This window comes from Cariama cristata, unplaced genomic scaffold (genome assembly GCF_000690535.1).
Source record: "Cariama cristata isolate BGI_N322 unplaced genomic scaffold, ASM69053v1 scaffold21238, whole genome shotgun sequence".
NCBI classification, from domain to species: domain Eukaryota; kingdom Metazoa; phylum Chordata; class Aves; order Cariamiformes; family Cariamidae; genus Cariama; species Cariama cristata.
The window spans coordinates 21,204-40,008 of record NW_009633393.1 but is presented as its reverse complement, the minus strand read 5'-3'; the positions used below and the strand labels follow the sequence as shown (position 1 = coordinate 40,008).

Below are 18,805 nucleotides of genomic sequence, written 5' to 3'. Positions count from 1 at the left end.
TCTTTCCCTGGTCCAAGCTTCTTCTCCCACCCATGCTAACTGTTCACCTTCTTCACATAGATTTCCCACAGCAGTTGAAAGGCATCAAGAGCACATGAAGCAGGTTACCTGTATAGTGCTGATTCCCAGTTCAGCCTGCACTAAGGCTTAGACCCGCAACTCTGAAAGGTAGTCTGGGTTTACCCTCCAGTTCCAGAGGGTGTCATACAGTCTCTGGAGAAACTGTACATTCACAAGCCAGCCAGAAATATTAGCCACAAGGGGATCAACATATGCATAATCTAGTCACTGCTAGGACCTGACATGTCAGAGCATTTCTAGAATAAAGAATATTCTTTAGAAAGTAATCTCAGTATGTGCCTGCTGTGTTTCATCAGAAGCTCAATCTTGGCAAAACTGATGACTTTTTACAGAACATGAAAATGCACACTACTGTCATAAGGCCATTCCTTGTCAAAGTCCTAATCCCTGTTCCAAAAGTAACAGAGCAATGAGTGCTCTTGAAGAAAAGGTCAGGAGAACTATTTTTAAACACTATAGAACTTAAAGCTTCCTTCTCAAATGTTTTTGGCAGGACTGTTTCCAAAACTATTTACATTCATTAAGCTTAATTTCCTACATAAATATATTACACATGTGCATTATTAAAACACAATCAAGGTAAAGTCTACTTAACATATTTATGTATTTAGTGTCTTAACAGTTAAAAATGATAATGCAGTTTTGTATTTTACCTTCTACACAAATAAACTTGTTTCTCCATTCAGTACCATCAGGTCTTGGAATAGCTTTGGCCTCACGAACTGAAATCATTTGACGGCTCCAACTAGGGAAAAGGAGAACAATTTGCAGAACTTTTAATTCTTATTAGTAATATCAATTTACACTAAAAAATTGTCAAATTGCTATGTCATAAGCCTGGATAACACAGTACTTTATAATAATGAGTAATTTAGTCTAACAGTCTAATCTTCATAATTCAGTATACAAGAGTAAAAAGTGATGGGTAGGAAACAAGAAAAGTTTATGAAAACATCTGCAAAAGAGAACACCACAGGTATCCAGGAGTAACACAGCAGAATAATTTTTTAAAAAACCAATGTCAACTTGAATATGGACACCTACATTTATTTCTAAGTTCAAAAGAAATTATAGCCTCAAATTTATCTTTCAGATTTTTCTGCTGGGAGAAAAGGAATGTAAGGAGTTTAAGTGCAGATGAAGTCACATACTGCGTTCCATTTTAAAAAGTATTCAACAATATAAAGATATATAAAGATAGCTTGCTTACAGGTCAGCATTCCTGGTGCAAGGAACGTATTATTAGAAAGCACTAACACTTTGTACATGCTGAATTTTAGATCTCCTACAAGTGCAACAATAGGGCAACAACTCAAATACACGTTTAAAGATATTCTATTGCTTTCTGCACACAATTTTACAATAACAAAACCATACGAAATGATCACTCTGAAACAGGAACAGCAGGCAGTTTACAGGGCAATCTTTACGACGTGCCAAGCATCTTTATGATCTTTATAATGCTTGGCACAACAATATGCCAAACGTAATAGAAGCCAAAGCAACCACTTGCAGATTTATGTTCTTACCTACCCAGCCAGTTTTCAGCCGCTCTTAAGTAAACTGGGGAACTACCATATCAGCAAAACACCTGGATCACCAACAATGCGTCACCATATGCCCTGACTAAATGAGGCTTAGAAATAGCTGGGGTGCATGCTGCTAGCTGTACTGCTGTTATGTATACCTGAAGTGATCTTCGGACTGAATCAATCTTTTGACATAAGGCAAAGAGAGCAGAGCTTGGCTGGGTGCATCAACCACTTTCAATAAATCTGTAAATATCCACTGTAAATCAAAAAACAGTCTATAATTCATCAGTTAAATTTGGAAGAACTCTGTGCTCCCTAGGCCACAGATCAGCTGTCGTAACTCCATTAAGTCAGTGGTGATAAGACAGTTTACACTGGCTAAAAATCCATGCCTATAATTCTATGAATTATCCTGGATAGAACACATGATTAAAACCACTTACAAAGTCAAATGTTTGAATAACTGTACTTCTATAAAACATGTACACTATTCTTCTATTTAAGAATATGAATACGGCCTATTTCAAAAAAGTGCAGGACACAGCGTATGAAGCATAGTTTAGGATACCCCAGATTACTTATTCACCCACTGCAGTGTATATTTAGTTTCCTCTTGATATATTCTTTAGAAAATCAGTACAGGTGATGATCATTTCTAGCATTCAATGCAAACTAAAGCTTTCATTCTAATCCATCACTCTCCCTCTCTTTAATTTCTATAGTAGACAACTTTTGCAAGAATTAGAGATATTGTGAAGCGCCAAACACTTTCCTATCATCTCTTTTTAATAAACCACCATCAACACAAGCTTAACAAGAAATTCAGAGGAATTGCTCAAAAAAACCAAACCCAAAACCACACCCCAAACACAAAAAAAGACAAGAGAAAAAAAGCATGTGACTAGAGCATCAAAGAAGCTTAACCTGCAGCTCCAGAGCATTGGTCACAAGCAGAAGCAGACAGTCCAACTCTGCCGATTTTTCTAAAAGCTTATTTAAAAATCAGAGATCCAGGTGGGGGCAATGGGGACAGTCATGCAACAAAGTATTTGATCTGTGTTTGGTTAAAGCAGGCAGTATTGTTTCACTTCAAACATGTAATTCTTCTCATGACTTCTTTTTCTCTAGGTTATACTTGGCTTGATTCTTCAGCAAAAAATAAATGCTTTTATAATACACTGGTTTAGCAAAAAGCAACAAAAAAGTGAGATTTCCAGCTATTTAAACTTGAAAACAACTACTTTATCTAATAATCTTACTAAACCTTCACTACCCCTACCTTAGTACCAAAATCAGCCTGAATTAAAAATGAATTGCCAATAGCAAATGATTTGTGTATCAATTTTAACCATTTTGGCTTGCACATTGTAACTTCATTATTGTGAACACAAAGCAAGTACTCTCTGCATACACACTTTCAATCCATAAGTTAACAATAACAATTTAAACAGCTGTTTCAATTATCAGTTATTTCTGGTGTCACTGCCCACATTAAGTATGTGCTCGTCAAGGAGACGGCAAGAATTTGAAAGAAAAAGACCAGGTATTTCCAGGTGTAAGTGTGTATGAATATACTACAAGTAGATTAAAAAAACTTATCTTTTCCAGAGTGTTCTTATAAGCCAAAGCCACTTGCCTAAACACACTACAACAAGTTGCAAGAATATTTAATTCAATATACTACTATATTGAACATAAAATATACTATATACTATTAAAAAATGATCCCTTTATTACCTGACCAATTGTACCCTGAAGAAAGGTGTGACCAACTGCATTTTGTCACAGTAACGTAACCACTCTTTTATCATGTCCACCAAATACAATTTAGTGAATGATCTTAAACAACTGCTACATTAACTTGAAACAATACATTTAAGACAAGTCCAGTCCCAAAGGACAATTTCTAGGTTCCCTAGCAGTAACTTCAGGGTAGCAAGGCCTTGCTTCAAGGTCTCACTTTGTAAAGAGACAGCCAAGTGAAAACCTGCTGCCTTCACTCACAGCAGCTGCAGAAATGAAATCAGACACGCTCTTCAGAGGGCCTGGTAAACACGGACCAATTTCCAAATACCTTCTTTTGAGAACATCTCCATATATTTTTCACTTGGTTGCATTCACTGCATGATCAGCAGACCTTTGATAGCTTGAAATACTTAAAAGTTAAAATGAAGTTAGAAGCATACTTTTACCCAGCTGTATCATGAGAAACATTACACAGAATTGAATGCTTATGGCAAGCTAATTATACAACCATGTCAGTGAATCAAGCTTTGCCATATGTAATGTATAAATCCAATACATGCAGCAATTTCCAAATCACATCTCTGGTAACTTATGAAGGGGGATAAAAATTACTTCTACGGACACACTGAAAATCCCAGAGCAGGACTGTGGAATAGGCACTACATAAATACATGGTAATCAGCAATTTTCTGAAACAGCTTATAGTCTAAATATACAAAGCAGATTAAAAGCATACAGGGAAAAACCCCACAGCACAAGGAGATGAACTTATTCATGGCTGTACAGCATGCAAGGCGCCTGTTTCTGCTTTTGTGCCACTCCTGTTTCTTCCTTTGTACCCTACTCTTTGGGCCCATCCTGCCCTGAAATATTATTCACTACATCAAGTAAAATAAAATATTAATTTTAACTGAAATACCTACTGGCCTTTGCTAGACTGAGGGGGAAGTTTAAAATAATGTATCTCCATCTTCTCTTCATTTTCCTGACCAATACGTGTAAAATAGTTGATTAGTTAAGCATTCCAGGCAGGTGGCGTCAATGATTCATTCTGTCCAAAATTACGATCTTCACACATGATCTGATCATTCTTGACTGCATGCTGTTCTTTCACCAAAACAGATCCTGTGTACCAAACCTGGTAGTGTGGTGTCCTAATCCATAGATAGAAATCTACAAAAGTCACTTCTATGAGAACTGAAGTAGTATTCACTTTGGTAATCTTCTCATCAAATGCATTACGGTTCAGTAGTGAAAAGTCACTGTCACAGGACAAGTCGTCTAAACGTGACCTAACATAATAGTCGTGGTACCTGAAATATAATCTCAAAATTCCTGAGCATAAAAACACTAGTAAATGTTTTACAGGGAAAGCAAACACTGAAAAAAACACTGATTAGAGCAATGAAAATATTCAACACATTCAGGAATAAAATATTAGTTGTTCTATGAAAGGCAGAACTAACACAGCCCTGTGTTGTGTGTATTTAACTCTTATCCTCATTTCTACCTATAATGTTGCTTCCATCAGCAACCTCAAAGCAAAGATAACAGATACTGGGGATAGTGTGACACTATACTTGCTCTCTTTGGCTGGCTATCACACACATAAAAATGTTTAAACACAATGTTCTGCCTGCCTTTTCCCCCACATAGGCATTTATTTGGGTTTCTCTTCTCCAGCCAATTACCAGGTTTTATGAAACTATATGGAATTTTAGTATTTGAGATACACACCCTGCTCCTTTCAAACAAGACTTACAGTTATCAGGGATACACAGATGGTCAAGTAAACAGTACAGCTGACTACATTTTATTTCTGTAGCAGGAAGAGTTAAAAATAATATAGGTTGCTGCATTAGGTGCATCATTTCCTGATATGACTTCTCAGCTATGTAACATTTTTAACACAGGAATTCTAATGGCTATTTTATAACAGAATATTACCACTCAAATATTTAAATACTTAAGAGGTACTTAACACTGGAAAAACAAGCCAGATATTTTTTTTTTTTTAAAATCTTTTTTTCCCTTGACGTCAGCAACTATCCTATCTTCATTGTGCACTTTTTCAAGCTTTATTTTAACCAGAAGCTCCCCTGTGCCTCTCCGAGTAAATTTTAGTAACATTTTTTCCTCATTTATGATCATCACAAAAATTAAAATTCAGGGATTACCATCAGTTCAAGTACTGATATTGCAGCATTTTTAGTTGTCATACTTCTTAGTATATTCTACATGTCTAACAGCAGACAAAAAAAAGAGTCTTTCTGGACCAGCTACAGACTTATGCAGAAATCTGCTCGACTATTGTCACAAGCACCCAAACCAGAAAAGTCAAATTAGGTATTTTTCCTGCATTTGCTCAAGATCTTCTCCACTAGTTTGCACAGGCAAACCAGAAACTTCTTCCTTAGTGGAAAAGAAGTACTTTCCTATATGAGAAGATTAACAGGTCATTGTACAGACAAGCAGTAAAGGATGCATCTAGTGTCCCTTATTAGGAACTTCAGGATATCCTCTAGCAGTGTCTTCTGATTTACCCGTTTAGCAAACAGTACCTTGCCAGTTGAAAAGGCAGGTATTCAGGAGAAACTTTTAGGACAAAAGACGATTCCCTTATTTACAGAGATCGCTGAAGGAAAATCTTTTATGTGAAAATCTCTCAGAATCAGGCTTAAGCATGCACAAAGTACAATTAGTTGATGAATTGCCACAGGCCATATGGATTTAGCTTACATATTCCACATGTGGTAAACACTCCAGTGACGATTTCTTTTAAGAATTTCATGATTGTTCATTTCTTACATTGAAGCTAAATATGAACACTTCAAAAATTATGAGTATCCAGTAGTTACATATTTTGTTCTCCTTCCAGGAAATGGATATGATGCACATATACAGGACAGCAACATGTATGAACCAACTGCCTCAGAAACAAGCTCTTTAGAAGATCTTTAATCTTACTGAAGTGCAACCATTTGATATTCTATATGGACAAGCACTTTTCCTAAGAATTTCTCAAGTGACAATTTGGCAAAGTGTTTGTAATCTACAGCTTTCACAGATGCTCTCAACTTTAGCTTCTCTTTCTCTTCTACAAGAAAGTCCAGATGCCAAATTTAAACTTAGATTCTAGTAAACCAACAAGGTCAGCAAGCCAACTATATATGGGAGAATTATTCACTAGGCGTGGCCTATACTGTTGTATGGTATAGTCAAAGTAAAGAGCCACCCGGTCAGTTACCTCCCTTGACTCAGGGTGACAGAAAAGTGCAACCATTAAGGTCCAAATAATTCATATCACAATCAACACCTTAAACTGCAACTAAGAAGAATACATCTTGCTTTCTCACACATTGATAGGCTATTTTAGAATAGTGTAATATAACAAAACCCAGCTATTTTTAAAGGACAAAGCTCTCTAACTTCTGGCAGCTATTTTACAGGATAGGATGCTTGGCTAAGCAAAAGATGTCAGACTGCATTCCTATTGTCCTTTAGTTTTTTCACCCATTTCCTCTCTGTCAGCTACCACTCCGGCATTACTGCTATACTTTCTCTTCAAGGGTTATAAAGTGTTGATATATTAAATAGATGGAATCAAAGTTTTGCATAGTCTAAAACACTAAGATGAGGTTATTACTTACTCAAATTCTGTGGCATAATATTTGAAGAAGCCTATTAGCAAATCTCCAAGGCTTGATCCGTTTTTTGAGAGGTATGCAGGAATGGTACATGGAGTTTGATGAACAAGATGCAACTGCATAGTAGGATCAAAAGATTCCTGTCAAAATAAAACCAGAGAGTATATATATACTCACACAGAGCCTTAATTTAATCTAGGTGCATTTTTTTCCACAATAAAAAACCTGCGTATCATTTGCTTATTAGAAGTTCAAGGATAACTTGCAAGCAAAGGACTCTATTTCTCTTGTGCTCCTCTGTTGGATACTAGTTACTTCCCCTGAACTCAGGTAGAATCATCTTGCACAGGAACATCCAAGACCATCCCTTGCCTTCTGTTTGCTGAGGAACTTTAACATGGGAGAATCTTTGAACTGGACTTCTGTTTACGTGCTAGTAAAACCACGTAAGCAGAAGCTGAGTAAGGCAGCCTGCACTGAGCTGGCTGCAGTTGAACCGAGATAGGGTAGGTGAAACTAATGCACTTATCTCCAAGTTCCCATAACTGTGGTACCGAAACAATCCAAAAGGAAGGCCTGACTTATTTTTCCCACAGCATAGAGTTAAAATTGCATATGAAACCCACTGGCTCTAATATGAACCTGCATCCTCCCACATAATGAGTTCACAGACTGCAGCAGCACCTCCTCTAGCCAACCTATCTGAAAGAATAAAAAAAAAAAAAGTTATACAAAGGACCTGAATACACAGAATACAGCATTAAAGCTGAAGTATGCTTTTCCTTGTGGGGAGGGAGAAAGAGTCAGGTTTGCTATAGACAAAAGTCACTACTGCCAGCTTAAAAAGGAATCTACACAAGACTAAATTTACATGGTTTAGATCTGCTATAGTGTTTTGGTGTCCATTGCATCCTTTAGGTTCTTCTGAGAGACTGGGGTACATGGAGGAGAACATATCTTCTCTTGCTAGAGAAACAATTTTTAAAACTTGGTAATATCAGGATACTACATTTTACAGCAATGTTGTGTATTTTAAGGAAAATGAACCCAAGATAGACAAGAGCAAGTTTTACATTCACATAAATACACCTATGAATATTTAGGGGCCTATTCAGTCATTACTCCCCTCCCACTCCTTTGTTATTTTAAAGAGCAGTATCAGGCATGACTCAAACTTTACAGTACTAGAATATCACTGGAAGCACTACACACTATAATACTACTTCCATGTTCACAGCTGGCAGTGCCTTCTCTGAGGAAAAGCATGGTTAGCAGTAAAGCCAGTAGGACTGGAAAGTTTGGGACTCCCATCCTCTTTTGCCAGTTCTAGCAAAACTTCCTGGAACCTCAGGCAACACCTTCTGGGAAAAAAGGCCATTATTCCAGCTATGAAAAATTTAAAGTCTTGTTCTCACATGATATAATTTTGCATACAAAATATAATCATAGCTAGCAGAGCTCAGAATTTAACAGCTTACAATCCAACAGAACACACCAAAAACATGGAGACAGACAGATATAAAAAGCAGATATGCAGCATATAAAGATGTAAAAGGAGAACAGTTGCTCCTATGTTATAGAGTATATACAGTTTTATCTCTAAAGTTAACCACACAGGTACTAGAGTGAAAGTCAACTCTTGTCCATTCCCATAGAAAGCTGTAGAAGAGTTATAACAAACAAATTTAGTATTAGCAGTATAACAGCTCAGGAGGAAACAGGCAAAGAGGAAGAAAAAAAGGAATGAGAACAAGGGCTGCTTAGCTCCAAACAATACAAAATAGAAATGCAATGAATTGCTACAACAGACATCTACTGAGACTAGTAAGTAACTTTTTGGCAGCAGCAGACATTTTTGAAAAGGAGAACAATTTTTTTTTTTTTTTTTGCTTTGAATGTTCAAATGCCTGGGAACTTCTCAACTGCAAGAAAAATCGGCCATCAGTGAGACTGGCATCCTGAGCAGCTAAAAAGTTAGATTTTGGGATACTATTTTTCAGAATAACAATAAGCTATTTTCTTTAGCACTATTACAAGTTTAGAAAGGATGTTGCATTTTCTTATCAATCTTGACCCTAAGTACGTTTTATTTATGTTTTATATATTAATCACAACTAATTAATTTTTATTAGTGTTTACACATCATTTGAATAAGAAAAAAATAAATCAACAGATATACTAATAGCAAAAGACAATATATCAGATATAGTTGTAATAAAACTTATGGCAAAAAAGAATACATGCGTGCCTCTGTGTGTATGCTTACATCCAGAAAAAATGGAAAAGCAAAAGGATATCAAATACAACTTTATCCAAAGAAGCATAGTCCACATGAAGGCATTTTTCAGGATATTTAGCTTGTCTGTTTCTTCACTAAGATTGCAACTGATCAAAAGTCAGGTAAGCAGCAATGATAAAACTGAAAGACTCCTCATTTGAGGACCAGGAAACATACTACATTCCAAAGATTCCCACCCATGGCAGAAGAGATAAAATTCCTAACCTGCACTAGAAGGCAATCTTCTAAATCTTCATCTAGTAATTAGGATTAAAACTCTTTAATTCTGCAATCTAAAATTACAATGTTTAATTTTTTTTTTTCAAGAGGAAGTTCACTTTAATGAAACCTGCAGGTCCAAGTTTTACCATGTATATTAAGTACACTTGCCTCAAAGGTTAGGCAAATCAAAATTTTCCTTACTTAAAAAGGCATTTACCTTCAAAAAATAAACACATATTATTCTACACAAGTGCTCTAGTAAAAATGCAAGTTACTGTCTATAGCAGCAAACCATTAAAAAACCCAGTCACCCAGTTTAAGAGACACATGTCTAATTAATTCCCATCTCCACTTGCTTTAGTGGTTATACCACTATGAAAATGACTCTTAAAAGACAACTAAGTATTGCACAACAGAAAGCATGGTTGAAACTATTTTTCTGGAAGAAACAAAGAATTTTTTTTTTTTTTTACACTAACTAAAGCAAACTATTAATCACATGTTTCTGATACTGTTAGGCAATTTTTTTTTTTTTTAAACACGGCAAGCTGCTGATTACCACACATAGGAAAAAAAAGTGTTTCATCTTTCTGAAATTGAGAAAATTTGTTATGGAAGAAATTGCTATTACCAGATTATAAAGTTTTACATGTAAAACCAAATTAATTATTACTTAAAATTGGGTATGGGGAAAATTTAATGAAAACTTCTGTCAAGATATACTAATATTCAATATATCAATAACCAACTATGTAATTTGTTTAATTTCTTAACAAAACAATCACTTACTGTCCAGTGAACAAGAGGTCAGACCAGTCACAGGATACCTAGGGTCAAATTTCTGCTTTGCTACAGACAACCCATGAAAATCCATTAGCCTTAACCCACCTCCATTCACCTATTGTAAAGCAGGGATAACACTACTTTTCTTCCTGTCAGAGGGGCTCCGGGAATAACCAGATAAACAGAACAAGGTACAGCTTATAGATTCTACATGTAAGGGAGGCTGGTAACAAAACAGAATTACAAAGCATCCTTCAAACTAGCTTAGTTTCAAGTAGGCCTTCCCTGTAAGCTTTCCCTTCTTAACTTGCTCTAGAAGGCAAAACATTCAGCTTCTTTTAAAACTAGTCCCTAATTTGCTTGCTGTGTCTTTGCCTCATGCCTCATCTTATGAAATGGAAGAGAAATTCAGGCTCTGATTGAGCAACAAGTATAAATGAGCTAACCATTATTTCAAAATGCCCCAGAAAATGGGACTCCAAAGTCTTTTTCCTTTTTTGCTAGATCTCTAATCTTCACCTCAGTTGGCTGATTTCTCAAGGAAACACCAGCATTCAACAACACGCTTCATGTTCAAGCTACATTATGCTTACACATATTCTCATTCCACCTTCCACAGTGGAAAGGAACACAAGTGTACAAAAAAAAAAAATCTATACGTTTGACTGTCTTGATGTGTAATGAGTTTAACTCTGACTGTATAAGATTCTTCCCTCAAAAAAGTTCACAGTGGTAACATCGGCATAGTACCTTGCCATTTTTGATATCTATCTATATTCATATACATAAAATCCCTTCCCCAGTCTCATGAAGTTCATTAGTTAAATGAACATTTAACTAATGCTTATACTTTTAAAAAATGCAACTCAGAGTGAAGCAAATTGTGTCTATCCAAGGACTGACTCCCCTGCATGAAGGAGCTACAGTAAGCACCATCCCATCTTCTGCCCCACCCTTTGCAAGATATGACTGTTTGTGAAGCTGAGGCAGCAGAAACAAAAACGTGCTCATGCTAGAGTCCATGAAGTTCACAATCCAGACCACTATGGAGACCCACCTCCATCTGGATTTAAGCTAAGATGCCAGGTTGCTCTGAACATTGGAGACTCAGGCACATGTTCCATTCTGATTCCCAGTTGCAGCAATGTTCACCTCTGGAAACACACAGGCAGGCAAAACAACCAGAAGCCACAGTGGCCTAAGCTACCACAGGTTCTCCAGAGCTCATCTGTAAAAGTCCTGACTTGGAGGCAAATTCTATACAGACTTCAGAACTGATCAATACATTCTGTGGGCTACTCTCATCTACCCCATCTGGCTGGAGAGGCAGGAAACCCCGCAATCCAACCCCACATCTCATATGGTCCAATACTCGCTCTAAACTAGTGGTTGCAAAACACATCAGCTCAGTGCCAGCTGGAGAGTCCCCCACAGCAACAGAATGCACATATAGGCACATCTGGTGGCTTTCCAGGACTTCTCATCCTTTGCATCTGCAGTAGGGATATACCAAGTCACAGAATCTGCCTCTTGTTTCTCACTCAAGGTAAGCATGTCTCTTTCACATGTCACCTACAATTTAAAATAGGCAGTTTCCTTCAAAGTGCAAAAGTATTGTCAGGCTGCAGAAAGAGCTGCAGATCTGATTTTGAAAAATTGTAGGTAGGGTGGTTTGTTTCAGAAGGGCAGAAGCAGTATTTATGTGTAGTATTAGGATGAAGACACAGCTTTGACCAGCTACAACCGCAAGAAAAACATATGGTTTCTTTGGATACAGATACTTGCTTGTGCTTTGTAATTGTTACTGCAAGCTACAAGACTAGAATTGTTTTGGTGTATTTCTCATTTTCATTTTAAATTTCTTTGCAATATCAGTATTCAGAAATTATAACTTCCACAATTTTTAAACACTTAATTATATTCCTAATGGAAACAGCAGACCAAAAAATATATTTGCAAATTTATAGCATCTTTTTTAAAAATCTTAATCCACAGTTTTGATTTGGTTTTATAGTTAGCACGTACAAAAGATTCTTTTTATTTTATTAGCAATCCTAGAATTGAGTCCATCCTCCAAAGGCAAGATAACAACAAAAACAATCCACACTGAAAGAGAGTAAAAAATGCTATTTTTACAGCAGTTCTAGAAACACAGGAATCTGCAAGTGACTTACCACTTTCACATACACAAGATTAATTTGTACTAAATGCAAGATTTTATTAGATTTTTCAGCTTATGGTATTGTATACTTCTGCTTTAATCATTTAAGCCATTAACAGCTGTGCTCTGAAGACCTTTACACAGTTCAAACATTACAAATATAAACACTTGCATTATTATTACAAAGAAGCTAGAAGTTAATAATTCTTACAGTTGTTTTCTTTAAATTACATGCTACACAAAACTTAAAATACTATACCATATGAGCTTTAAGGAAACATAATTTGCAAATCTAGCAATTCAAAAAACCCATCAGATAAAGCTAAGTGTACAAGAAACGGAAAAACAGCTTCAAATTAATTTAAGCAGTAACACTGAAGAAGAAATTACAAAGTATATAGTACAATAAAAAATTTCAGAGGAAAAAATAAAAACCATAAAAATTTAGCACAGGTATGCCTAAGCAGGTTTACAAAACAGAAATAAGACTGCAGTGTACTGTAGCTCAAAGTTTTTTTCTGCACCTCGATTATCCTAATTACCCAAAGTGGCTGACACTCCTTGATGTACAGTGTCATCAAATATTCTCATTTCAGCATTATAGGAAATACATGCAAAAGAATGGCTTTCTGATACTACCTCAGCATAATTATTAGCAACAATAAAAAAACATACATAGACAGGGACACCGAACTATGGCAACTATGACTGAAGAAAAATTTTAAAAGTGACACGTGAGAGGAAAGGTAAAGAGGACAGAGCTGAGGAATTTCTGTAAGTAAGTTATAGTATAGAACTATTCAGCAATAGTTCTTTTTTCCCCAGACAAGTATTTAGGAGTGTAGCTCTTAATTCTAGGTAATCTTCCTTAGATTAAGTCTCACTAATTACAGTTCTAATTCTGCAGAGGATCAAAGCATACTGATTCAGAGAGTTCTCTGGAAATCAACAGAGTATGATCTGGACGTAACAGCAAAGCCCCAAAAAGGTGTTTTGTTGGACTGAAGCCCAAATTTTGTGAGGTCTCAAAAGTCTCCTTAGTAAACACATATTGTTCACTCCCTGCACCCAGAAATATCAAGCAACTCCACAGCTATGGGAAGGTATGGAATTCTAAAACACCACAGTTGGATGGAAAAAACACTACTTAACGTATTAAGAAGTAAGAATCAGAAAGTTATAGATGACACAGGGATATTTTCAGGCCAGCATAAAGAGAATTAGGTCAGCAGCTCTCATTAGCACTCATTTCCAACTCTGTGTGAAATCTCATATATAACAGACTGTTTTCACTAAATAAATGATCAAAAGCAGCAAATAACCTTTTTCACACTTATGTTTGGTGTATCAATGACCAGGCTTACACACTGTGTTTAACTTAATCTATTAGAGTTATTTAATAATTCATGTATTTTAGATAAACAGCTTCATATATATATATGAGGTAGTAAATTCATAAGAAACACTTACTGGGTAAATTTTTTGGAGGGATGGAAGGATGGGTTCAGGTAGGGCTATAAAAAAAAAATTTAAAGTTGCTGTGATTCATGTAATTCACAGGAAACAATATGATATCAACTACACCAAAGGGTTGGACTGAAATTCCACCTTAAAAACATCTATCAGGAACTTCACTTCCATGCATTTTGTAAAACAGAAGTTATTCAGCAAATCTTTCTGTTCCTATATTTTGTATATAGTAGTATAATGAGTTAATTCAGCTAAGGGAAGCTGAAAAATTCTACAGCAGCTGGGTGTGATTTCACTTTTAAAAGTCATGTTAATTCATGGCTATAAGAAACTCACCTAGATTTCCTAAAGGAAAAAATCAGAGCTTTACTCTTTTTTTATTTTTTTTCCCCTACATCTATTACAATATGATTCTATCACAGCATAGGAAGTCTCCAGATACCGCAAAAGTACACATTCTTCAGCTGCAGTTATTACATACTGAGTCTCCAAAAGTAACCTAAAGATAAGATGCCCAACACACTTAGTAGGCATCACTAGCAAAATCCCATAAAATACATAAATACCATCTAACATTGTTAGCTGGTCTACTAAATGTCAAACAGGTTATAAAGATTATGTAGACATTAGTGATACTAACAAACACAAGATGAACAAAACAATTAAAACTTTTATGAAAGTCATAGATGAGGAGACCATCTATTGCACAATACAAATAACGGGGCGGGGGGGGAATCTTATCTCCCAGGTTAGGTGGTCCTACAAATAAGATAGAACAAATAAATATCTAAAAATATTCACATCCCACTCAAGCCTTAGAGCAGCTATAGAACTTAGAGCACTCCTCACACTAAAGCTTTAACATCATGTCTTCAGCAAGTTTTTTTAAACAACAGGTCTACATCATTCACTAGAGAGAATGATAATTAAATTCAGCACACAGGACTGACTTGGGACTTAATTCACCCTTCAGACAAGGTCTTACAGGGGAAGAGATGTTACAGAATCCTTTTTGCTTAGGGACTAAGAATCAGAACAGCAGAATTCTCAGAATGTGCTTGGGATATCTTCAAAGAGTATACTACATTAACTAGCAGGACTGCTAAGAACATGATCAAAGCTGCTTTAATAATATTTTTATTTTGTTTGTGGGTGTTTAGAAATATGCAATAGCATCTTATTTCTGCAAGATCTTGGATAATTTCCAGTTCTCTGACACACTGAAATAAAAGGCAACAAAACCTGAGCAATACAAGCAATGAAGATATTTTATCTGGGTCTGTATGCTGTAGTAAGAGGATGGAGCTAAGGAGAAAAAAGTTACCACTGACCACTAGCATTATCACGAGTTTTCCTTTTCTTACTGTACAATATAGTTGGACCTGTTACCTGGAGGAAAGTTCATGTACAAGACACCGACGTATCTACAAAATAAACTCAAGCCACACTAACCTGAGGTGCAAAGACATCCACAGGAGTATAATAATATGGAAATGGATTAAGTAGTAAAGGAAAGAAATTCACCTAGTGAAGACAGGGACACTATTTACTGCAAAAGGGATCTCCCCCCCTCCCCCCCAGTAACATCAACAAAAGCTCTATTAGAAATTCTGTGACTGGGACACAAGCTACTTTCAGTAGCATCACATTCATGCAGCAGAAATGGGAAAAAAAAAAAAAAGGCTAAAATCTGCTTGAATAAAACATCAGGACCTAAACAGCTGGTGCTAGATACATGTCCAGACAGCCGCCTTTAGCAGAAAAGGCTGATGAAGCACAGGTAAAACGATCCTTTTTGGTTTGCGGACTGCTGATCTTTCCTAGGCAGCTGACCGATTACAGTTTTGTATGAAAAAGATTAGTTAAACTTCCCCCCTCCCGGCCCCTGACAGCCGTGGCAGCTGCCATGGATGTCTACAGCAAATGCCCTCATGCTTGCAGGGTTGCTAACATTGTGGCAAGCCTACATATTTATACTTCCTTGTAACTCCTACTCTCTTCCCTTTTGTGTATTACTTTTATGCACACCTCAGTAACTGGCTATCCATGGCTGCATGCTGCACCCTATACAAGTCTGCAGAGTAACTGATACAATGAAAATATATTTGGAGAATAAATTTCCAACTGAAAAGGTCTGTTTCCATTAAAAGGGTAATGCTGACTATCAAATCCTTATGAAGCCACTGTTAAGATGGCCACTAATTCCTAGATCATGTAAAGATACTTTTTCTCCTCCCCTGCCTGTGCTTCACCTTTGCATAGCAATCTTTACATCCAGTAGTTCCCAACATTTTCAGTCTTGATGTAATAATCTCTTTGGCATTTTTAAGTTCATTGTCATTTCATCTCCTCCAAATCAATATTTTTTTTGTTTGATTGATTTTTTTTCTTTCCCCTCTCTCCCCAGTGTGTATTAAGGATCTACACTGAAGTAGTCAGTCATCCACAGTATGGTTTCAGAGTTGTCACACTCGGCCACATTTTTCTTTCCACAAAAACAAAGAAATTTATGGAATTCCACCATAGTAGACATAGAGGAAAAAACCACAGTCACTGGATAGACTAGCTTATGTCCTATTGTCCTCATGATTGGTATATTAACAACAAGCACACAGTATGGGCATCAAAGAATTCAAAAGTAACCCAGCCAACTGGATCTCAAATACACAAAATGACCTCCTAGGTCCTCTACTACACAGACTGTTCAGCTCAAGCAAGCCACCAGCTTGAGTTAATGATCATAAAAAGCTTTCCACTCTAGTACAGAGTGGGTGTAGTGTGATCTTGAAACTAATAAATAGTTGGCTATCCACTCTACAGCAAGTATCTATGTTCCAGGCCAAACAAGCTGTCAGAGGAGCTAAATATTGTTTCTACCTGATTTAAAAAAAAAAATAATTAAAACCTACACAAATTGACACAGAAAAAAAGTCTAACATGAAAGTCTATGCAATTTGTCCACAGATATAATCATAAAATGTTAAGAACTTGTTGTCTTTAAAAATAACACGAACAAGAATAATCAGCACATTACAAAAAGAATTAAAACAAAGATGCTGTTTGTATTCATTCTACAAAATACACAGTCTATACATGAACTGACAGGAATTAAGAAAATACTTCTAACAGGCACATTACTCTACAAGATGTAGACTTCAGGTGGTCCTTGCATTCCCTTCTGAAGCCACCTATCTCCCAATAAACAACGAAGAAACTCATATTGAGCTAAATGATTTCTTAAATGACTCCTTAAGTCTTAATCAAGAATTGCAAACTACAAAAGTCACAAACATGGACTTCCTCTAATGAATGAAAGAAACAGGAGGATTAGCTCATTTCAATCTGTTCCTCAAAAACATTTCTCAACTGCATGGATTTCTTCAATTCTCAACAGGGATCCTTAGTTTCTCAGGTAAAGCCCTCCAGCTCCATACAAATGTTCAAAGTTTCAATATATTGAAGTTGTAAGAAAAGATACTGCCACTGGCAGTGAAATGTTCCAACTTCTAATGGTCTTCAACATCTGTCACCTTAAAGATGACAATAATCCCTGGAAAAAAATCTAACCCCCCCACCCCCATAAAAAAAAAAAAACAAAAACAACCAAAAAAAAACCCAGAAACCCAAAACACAACACAAAAAAGCCCCAACCGAAGAAAAAAAAACAAAAACAAAACCAAGCCTACCAAAACCCACTGAAATTGTTATATTTAAGTTTTTAGGTTTTTCTCTTTGCTAAAAGTCAGATTTTTGTTAGCTAGAGCTTGAGTTTATTTTATAGTTACACAGTGTCCTGCAGATACATCGACTTTATTTTTTTTGGTACCTTTTTACAGGTGGAAACTCTGCTGCCAGAGAAGAGGTCCACTTCTTAAAGAAAAATATAGCACTAAGGAAATTCAAATTTTTATTTTCAGATTTTTCTGTGTGGAAGATGACTCCTGCTGGTGTTTAATTTTATTAAAGAGGAAAACTACACAAATATGAACTTAAAAGGGACAGTTTCAACACGTTAAAAAAAATACTTACTCTGTAAATAGTGCAAAACCATCAACACAAGACTATAGCTGCTTAAAGTGCCACGACTGGCATCATTTATGTCATGAAAACTTGCCCACTTCTTAACAACAAGTACTAATGGACGAACTCGATTCTCAACTGCAAGTAAAATAAATACAACTCAGAAAAAGCACATTTAACTACAAAGCAATCAAACAACAATTGTTGATCAAGTAGCAACATGACACTCTGGTATTCTACAGTTACTTTTGCAACCATTTTATAGAATTTACTTAGCTATTCTACAACTATTAACCATCTTATAAAAATCAGAAAAAATATTTGCATTTGAAAACAGTCTTTTGAGTAGTAAGATCCACAGACACATTACAAGGGGTATGCCAGCTAACTTGCAGATAAGACAAAACTGGATGCATCAGTCAATGCAGCAGTGTCACATTCTATTTTTAAGTTCTCTCCAGTTCGTTGTACTGATTTTCCCTGAATTAACTTGCTGCCAGGACAGAGCACATCTGATTTTTTTTATTTTTTTTATTTTTTTTTTTAAGTTTTATTTAGGTTATATAAACTTTGAGGGCAGGGAAAAGAATTCTCCTGGTTGGAGGACCCAGAGCTCATTCTTAAGTATTCCTCAGGATCCTGTCATCCTCAGAATGACAGCAGTAACTTTTTATGTTATGTATGGTATATGTTTTTATGTCAATAGCTTTTTATGTAGATAAGATGTTAGATACAATAACTCAATAAACCAAGACATACGCTTTTCATAGACTATACCAAGACATAAATATAGTCATATTCCAGATATGATCTTCTGAATTTCTGGGGAATATAGATAGCCTTCTAATTAAGGTAGCAATCTGTT

General features: G+C 36.0%; 1 protein-coding gene across 2 annotated transcripts in view; it reads right to left on the bottom strand.

Moving 5' to 3' along the window:
- PAPD4 (PAP associated domain containing 4) overlaps nucleotides 1-18,805 on the bottom strand; it is a 43,203-nt gene that overhangs the window by 5,637 nt on the left and 18,761 nt on the right. For both annotated transcript variants that reach the window (XM_009706742.1, XM_009706743.1), the window contains exons 9-12: nucleotides 17,950-18,078; nucleotides 13,921-13,964; nucleotides 7,010-7,146; nucleotides 735-826 (exon numbers count right to left, since the gene is read on the bottom strand). In XM_009706742.1, the coding sequence (XP_009705044.1) occupies nucleotides 735-826; nucleotides 7,010-7,146; nucleotides 13,921-13,964; nucleotides 17,950-18,078 (402 nt within the window). The remainder of the gene's footprint in view (nucleotides 1-734; nucleotides 827-7,009; nucleotides 7,147-13,920; nucleotides 13,965-17,949; nucleotides 18,079-18,805) is intronic.